The sequence below is a fragment of the Aplysia californica genome, unplaced genomic scaffold (genome assembly GCF_000002075.1).
Source record: "Aplysia californica isolate F4 #8 unplaced genomic scaffold, AplCal3.0 scaffold00681, whole genome shotgun sequence".
Taxonomy (NCBI): Eukaryota; Metazoa; Mollusca; class Gastropoda; order Aplysiida; family Aplysiidae; genus Aplysia; species Aplysia californica.
In genome coordinates this window covers 87,655-95,479 of record NW_004797951.1, presented here as the reverse complement: position 1 = coordinate 95,479, position 7,825 = coordinate 87,655, and the positions used below count along the sequence as shown (strand labels likewise).

The following is a 7,825-nucleotide window of genomic DNA, read 5'->3' as shown; positions in this document are numbered from 1 at the left end:
ATGGAGGGGAGGGTTTTTTTTCAAGCTGATACAGCCTTAAATTCATTCTTTTCCTGACTCATTTCATATGCAATGCAGCCTCTCTGTAACGACAACGTCGGGGGACCAGAAAAAAATTTCATTATAGAGAGGCAACCAAAAATTACAAATGATACATATAAGGGAAAAATCGGGACGTGTGCACCATGTTGCTACACGAAGGATGTCGTTATAAAGAGGCTGCACTGTATTGAAAGTTGAACTAAAAGTCCTTAGTTTGTTCGAGGGTAGGCAGAATCAGAAAGTAGGTCACAGATTTGGGAGGGGGGGGTCCAGGTGAGGAAAAAACCCCTGGTAGTGACAGAGTTAACTGAGATTGGCCTGCATGTTTGGTCCTTCCTTCTCCCTTGTTTTAGCAGCCATAAATGGCAGCTTGCACTGTATGCTTCCCAGGAAGATGAGTTTTTTTTCAGAATGCTCTCTGGTCAGCTGGGGTAATAGTGTAGATTGTAAAGCGCATAGAGCTTGCTGTTGAGCAGGGATTCGCGCTGTACAAATGCTATCTATTATTATTACCCTTTTTCCAAAGGTTTCGTAAGTTCAGACCAGCAAAGGTCTTGATTCACTTTCCTTCCTGCAAGGTTGCCAGAGTTCTTCCTCATGTCCCTTTGGTATATATGTATTATAAAAATAGTATTATTTTCTTTCTGACCTGGAAAGCTATCGGAGTTTTCCTAGACTTAAGTGCCTTGTTCGGTTGAATTTTTAGCGGAAAGGTTTCTGCGTTGCTGTTATTATCATGTAAAGTGCAGACTAGTTTGTAACAGAATTAATGGTTCTGGTATTTATTTTCAGGGACATAAGGCCTAAGGAAAAGAATGGCGACTTTAAAATGTAAGTAGATGTCCTTTTTTGTTTTACCTTACTGTCAAGGACTGTCTGCCACCAAGCTATCAAATTACCCGACAGTGCTGGTGGTAATGTAAAATGTCAGTTCCAAGTCGTTTGTTCACATGCAGACTTCCAGATCTGACTGCTCAAGATTTACTGTTATAAAAGACCCACCCACCTCCCAATTAAAAGATTCAAGGGTCCACCCTGTTCTCCCTGAAAGATGTGTTGTCAAAGAGTTTTTCTTAATGCTTGAAATTATTTAAAAAAGAATTGTGTTGTCAGAGAGTTTTTCTTAATGCTTGAAATTATTAAAGAGAGAATTGTGTTGTCAAAGAGTTTTTCTTAATGCTTGAAATTATTAAAGAGAGAATTGTGTTGTCAAAGAGTTTTTCTAAATGCTTGAAATTATTAAAGAAAGAATTGTGTTGGTCTCTGAATGAGTATGTATAGCTGCCAACTAGTGTGTAAAACTTGGATTGAGGTTGGTTTTTTTAAGGGTTTGAGTACAGAAGTCCGTTTTTGTATCTGAAAATAAGAATTCTCTTTTTTCTAGTATTGCTCCTTACTGACTTGCTGTGGCTGAAGAAAAATTATGAACTTTTAAGACCGGATTTGGAAATAGCACTGAGAACAAAGCCCATAAGTTAATCCTAGATATCTTTTACTGAACATTTTTATTATTTTTGCAGGTCTACTTTTATTTTTTTTGTAGTAGAGGGTTTTACGGCGCTCGCAGCTGCTTAAGGTCATATGAGCGCCTCTAATCTTCTGGCGCTCATAGGACGTTATTGTGTTGCAAGTGCCGTAAAAATCGTGCTAAAACTTTTAAAAAGCATTTCCTTCTCTTTCTCTGCCATCCCTCCGGGGCAGTGCCACTGACTAGTGCCTTTAGGCCATTTCCAAAGGGGGGACATTTCTCGTTCAAGCATAGTAGAATTGTAAATGGGCTGATTCATGTCACGCTCATAACTGTGCCTGATCTACTACAGGGAACTGCTGCTTTTTCTTTCCTAATCCTTACTAATTGTCATTTTTCCCCTACTTCTTTTGTATGTTTGTCACTCTTGTGACGTCGAAGCAGACCTTGTGCTGTTGAAGCTAGAGAGGTGAGCAGAGTAAGTCTGATTCCCTGTAAAGACTTCTCTGTTGACACCCACCCCTTGGCGCTCATATGACCTTATGCAGTTGCGAGCGCAGTAAAACCCTCTACTATTAAAAAAAATAAATTTTGTAACACCTCTAATCTTCCACACTTATATGACCGTATTGTGTTGCAAGTGCCGTAAAAATCGTACTAAAACTTTTTAAAAAGCATGTCCTTCTCTCTCTCTCTCTGCCAGCCCACCCCGCAAATATCTCCACGAGAAGAGCGACGAGACGTATGTCAGCGTCCTGCACGAGCTGACGGGCATGCAGGAGGTCGCCGAGCATATTGTCCGCTACGACCTTGATGACCAGGACGTCACCTGGCTACAGCTGGTCAACGAGGACCGCGAGGAGATGGGTGAGAAAGGGAACCTTGTAATGACTGGGTCTTCTTCTTTTCTTTTTTTTTTGGATCGGGGGGGTTGTTTTGTTTTGGTTTTGCTATTGTTTTTCTTATGACTGTATGGAAATGTTAGTCGCCCATTGGCTGTCCTATAAAGGGCTGGTGGGTGTACTGAGGAAGTCTACTTCCTTTACTTTTTTTCATTGTTACTACTGTTGTAAAACCTTGTATGCACAATGGTTTTGCGTGCTGTTTTTCCAACGATCACAGTGTTTACTGCTGTTTCCCTATAAATGCACCATTTTTGTTCTATTAAAAGACTAATGTAATGGTAATTATATCCTGAAAGGAAATTGATAACTGGGAATAGCTTCTTCTAGCATGCCTTTGTGCTTTCCATCGATGGGATGCCAATTTTTAAAGAACTCATTTATCTAGATTCTGTAAGTAATGGTAAGACAGTCTGTCGTGCGAATGCATGCATTCCATATGGAGGGGGTCAATATGGCTGTTTTCATGCTTGTGTGTCCTGGTAATGTTGCTGAAGCAGTCTCTTAGGCTCATTGTCTAAACTGTACAAATCCCTACAGCTCTCAGCCTCCATAGTCAATATGTTTTTGTGTCCTTTTTTCCAGGCTTACAGCTGATTAACGAGTGGAACCTGGAGAGAATGATTGAAGAGCTGGAGAACCAGGTGAGGCAATTGCCTTTTTGTTAGGAGAACGTAGGACACGTGTCAGGCCTGGTACTTTTAGGAAAATTGTTAGCCCATGAGTTTATATAACTGTTTGTCTGACTCTTTTTTTCCGGCAGATAGTTGGTGGATGTTCATAAATGGTTCGCTGGTTTGCTCTGTCAACGTCATGCAGCGTTTTTCGCTTTTATTATTATATTTTTTAGTGAACTCTGTAGCATATTGTAGTGATCATGGTATCTTACTCCGTAAGCTGCATTTCAACAATCCTTTGTTTCGTAGCTTTACAATTTTGGCTACATTTTGTTTTTTTATTATGTTCTTGTCGACTTTTTAATTTTGTCATCTCTTGCCTTTTCCTGTTCCTTATAGCCTTTACCGTTTTGATAAGTGTGTCATTCTGAGAGCCATGCTTCTTATTTTGTGTAATGACCAATCTGGTTTTAATGTGTCACCCTTTTCTCTCCTCCCCACAGTGCTACGCAAAAACGAACGCTGTGAAGAAAACCGAGGAGGGGCTTGGTATCGAATACGACGAAGACATTGCTTGCGACGTCTGCAGAATGGTGAGTGGATTCCTGTAGTTTTGAAGACACTGAAATAAATGGTCTGTACTTTGTTTTTCCCGAATTTAGGGTTTAGATATTCACTAGATACCACATCCCTCCGTAAATTCTTATTTTTTTAAAAAGGATTTTGAAGTTTATTTGTTCTGATTTGTGCCTGGAATGAGACAGTTCATATATTTATACATTTTGTCCATTTTTATACAATAGTTTTTGCCCATTTCTACTCCGTGTCCCGTTTTTGTGCATTGTGTGTGTAGTGTGAAGGTGTTAAAATCTTCTATATATTTGTGTATCTCCCCAGTTGGAAAGCGAGGACACGAATGAGATGGTCTTCTGTGATGGCTGTGACATCTGTGTGCACCAGGTATGGAGATGGAAATCAAAAACAAAAAAATGTAGTCTGTTATAAGAAAAAAAAAATGTCTACAAATGGACCAAAAATCATTCAATGAAAGTAAATTGGTTAAAATCGTTGGGGGGGAGACGATTTGTGGTGATATTTCTCTTGTTGTGTCTCTGTTCACTCGGTGGCTCATCTGTCCGGGTGTTTGTGAATGTCGCTCGGTCCAGTGTTCGTTCACCCGTGTGACATTGCCCGTTGCTGATAACCTGCGCCAGAGGGAAATGAGGGCTTAAAATAGCCCAGTTTTTCAACGGGTAAAGTTTGTTAACTGTGGGTTAGCTACGTGTCATCTTGTAGCAGGATTCACTTTTACTGGGTCGGTGGTTGGAGGGCGCTACTGGTAGGTCTGCTACTTTACTTTCCCTCTGTTGTTTCTGTCTGTCTGTCTTACTTTTTCCCAGCACTAAATGTCCATTATTATGTCAATGTGCTTCTCTTTACTCAAACGAACGAACAAACAGCTTTACTGGTGAGATGGTGGCTTTAACTATAACGTTCAAGGGTTTTGAATATAGTGTGCCGTGTCTTTGTTGTACTACTGCGTTTTTTTTAGGCCTTAATTGTTCTCGTGCTCTTTCCAGGCATGCTACGGGATTCAGACGATCCCGGAGGGTAGCTGGCTGTGCCGTATCTGTGCCCTGGGGATCAAGCCCATGTGTCTGCTGTGCCCCAAGCGTGGTGGAGCCATGAAGTCAACGCGGTGAGTCCCACAACACGGCTGATTAGGGGGGTTGGCTTACGGAGACGTATTTATCTTTAGTCACAAGAAAGACTAGGGAATTTTGCTTGAGTGGCTCATTTTTCTTGTGACAGAGTGGATGTGTGCATTGTATTGGAGACTTCTCCAAAGTGAACAGTGGAAACAAAAAGAACTGTGAAACTTATGATTTTTTAAGTGTCTAATTGTATCTCGCTCTGCATATAATAACAAAGGTGTTTATAGATAACAAGTAAAAATAATTTCAAGGAGCTTTTGTAATCTCCGTAGTTGAAAGTTTTACAGTCAAAGTGTGTAAAAAAATCAGATGCTTGGGCAGGGGATCGTTTTTTTGGTTTTTTTTTGCAGAAGTGTGCACTATATAGTGAGGTGTTTTATTTTGTCCTAACAAATACTCATCTCAGTTACTCTACCACGCCCATTGTGTGATATGTAGTCTGTTGTTTGACTGACTGTCTGTCTGTTTGTCCCCCCTGGCAGGAGTGGCACCAAGTGGACTCACGTGAGCTGTGCCCTGTGGATACCAGAAGTCAGTATAGGAGACCCGGAGAAAATGGAGCCCATCACCAAGATATCCAATATACCGGTTAGTCCTCAGTATGGCTTGCTGTGTCCCCTGTCAACTTTGTTCAGCTGGTTCCTTCTTGTGTTGGTGTCATTTGGAAGTTGGATAAATTATTGTTTTGCTGTCCAGGAGGAAGCTTTGAATTGTTTTGTCTTGAGAAATGTTTTTTTTATAAAAACAACCAAAACAGCTGAAAGTAACAAGTTACTTTGTTGTTCATTATGAAGGGGCAAATTTTTCTTTTTAACTAAAATGTTGTTAATCAACACTTTCGTGTATCTAAAAATGATGGATAATATGACATGATGTTGGTCAAGTCTTCTGAATGTGCTTAAAGCTACGCTCCTAAATTTGATTACTTGTAAGTCTTGGTTTGAAGCACACATTGTTCCATAAATCTATATGTGAGGCAGCGTGGTGAAATCAGGCGCGCGTCAAAATAATGAAAATCAAGAAATTGGCATTTTCCCGCAGGTTTGGGAATTTTTATCGATTTTTTTTTTTTTTTAGTTCAACACCTTTCATGCCGTTTAAAGAGCACATTTCTGTGTGGATTTTACTGAAAAACGTTGATGAAAGGCAGAAGAAGTGGCTATTTTCTCGCTAATTTTACACCAGAAACCAGATGACCCTCACCTCCTTCAATCACACATATCTCGACTTCTATTCAACATAGATGGATATTATTTTCACCCAAAACAAGGAAAATGGACAGGTCTTAAGATGATACCATCCACTCCGTGTGCCCAAAAATTGACGAGAGCCTGTTTCCACCGTGTTGTGCCACATCAAAGATAGTACATAACAAGATGGGCCACTCAGCCAAAAAAGTGTCCGCCGGAAGTCCACTCTTTGCTTCAGATGGCGCTGCAGTCTGTTTTGAAGCTCTCTTTCGTTTTTCCAAAAGAAGAATAGGAATAGCACCTCCTTGCTTGCGCAGATCGACTGCTGTTCATTAGCAGGTCGGGTTCGTTCAGTGCGGAGTTTTAGAGGGTTTTTTTTATTTTAATGACCTCTCGCCTTTCATTCTAAAGTCAAATTGAACGAAGAAAACAATCACCCCTTCCTCTGGAACAGGTTTTTTGTCAGCGTAACCATTTCAAAAAGCGTTCTTCCGAAATTTATCCAAAAACTTGGTAGTTTCACTTTGATTTTTTAAACTCAAGTAGGTTAACTCTGCTCGCAAAAGGTGCGCGTTTGCGAAGAGGGCGCCACCGAATTTTGAGGACACTTTTTTAATTGGCTCAAAGAGAGGAGTGGCCCCTCTTGTTATGTAGACTCTTTGGCCACATTTACATGTACATGGTTGTCCTGTATCTTTGGCATTTGTTTGACCTATTTGTGTGTTGCCATGCCGTAAAACTCTTCCCTAAAACTAAAATTGAAACCATGTGTGATCCGTCCAGCCGTCGCGGTGGGCCCTGGTGTGCTGTCTGTGCAAGGAGCGCGTCGGGGCGTGCATCCAGTGCTCGGTGAAGCAGTGCAAGACGGCCTTCCACGTCACCTGTGGCTTCGCTCACAACCTGGACATGAAGACCATCCTGGACGACACGGACGAGATGGACGGGATTCACTTACGGGTGGGTGCTGGTTGATGTGTTGTGTGTGGATGCTTGTTGGTGTGTTGTGTGTGGGTGCTTGTTGGTGTGTTGTGTGTGGGTGCTTGTTGGTGTGTTGTGTGTGGGTGCTTGTTGGTGTGTTGTGTGTAGGGTGCAGGGACTAGATGCATGGTGTGCACTGAGTTATGGAAAAGGAATAGGTGTGTAGCTAGCTGTGTGTAATGAGCACATGTGTGCTGTTTTTGGGTGCTGGGACTGGGTGCACGGCGTGTAGTGAGCAGGTGTGTTGTGCTTTTGGCAGTAGAGGCGAAGTGCATGGCGTGTAGTAAGCAGGTGCATAGTATACTGTGTGTGGGGAGGTAGTGTGTTGTGTTGTGGGAGCAAAAGCATAATGCATAGTATCCGTGGAGCAGATGTGTCATGTGTTGTGTGGTTTTGGGTTTGTTAGAGTAGATGATAATCTGTAGTTCAGAAGCATGTGTTGACGCTTGTCAAAATTATCCAAAAAATTATTTTTTTTTCAGACTCGAATTTCCATGATAGGGACTTTATGTACTTGTGTTTGTAGTGGAGACTGAATTTTTTTATTTTTTAAAGGTTATTTTTCTTTCAGCTGGGGTGTCGCAAGGGTCAGCCTGACAGGCAGGGTAGCAGCAGCCTGCTTTCTAAGTGATCATAATTGTGTCGATGGTGGCGTAAAACATTGATGATGACATTACAGTTGTGTTGTTGTGTGTGTCTCTCCCTCAGGCTTACTGCCCCAAACACACCAAGAACAGGAACGCCTCCGACTCGGAGTCCCCCAAGAAGGAGGAAGAGGAGGAGGAGAACGCTGACAACGAGAATGATATCTCCGAGGCTGAGATGGCTCGGCAGCGGATGGAGAAGTGAGAGTCTCACGTTTATTGTACTTTTTACTTTTATTCTTCCCTATACTAATGCCTGCAGGGTGGGG

General features: G+C 41.7%; 1 protein-coding gene across 1 annotated transcript in view; it reads left to right on the top strand.

Moving 5' to 3' along the window:
* The window catches only part of LOC101855750 (PHD finger protein rhinoceros), a gene marked incomplete in the record, with an annotated part of 20,427 nt that overhangs the window by 6,628 nt on the left and 5,974 nt on the right, over nucleotides 1–7,825 (top strand). Inside the window, 9 exon segments of the mRNA XM_013088074.2 lie at nucleotides 835–873; nucleotides 2,214–2,377; nucleotides 2,998–3,056; nucleotides 3,533–3,622; nucleotides 3,927–3,989; nucleotides 4,610–4,728; nucleotides 5,227–5,332; nucleotides 6,718–6,891; nucleotides 7,621–7,757. Of these exon segments, the coding sequence (XP_012943528.1) occupies nucleotides 835–873; nucleotides 2,214–2,377; nucleotides 2,998–3,056; nucleotides 3,533–3,622; nucleotides 3,927–3,989; nucleotides 4,610–4,728; nucleotides 5,227–5,332; nucleotides 6,718–6,891; nucleotides 7,621–7,757 (951 nt within the window).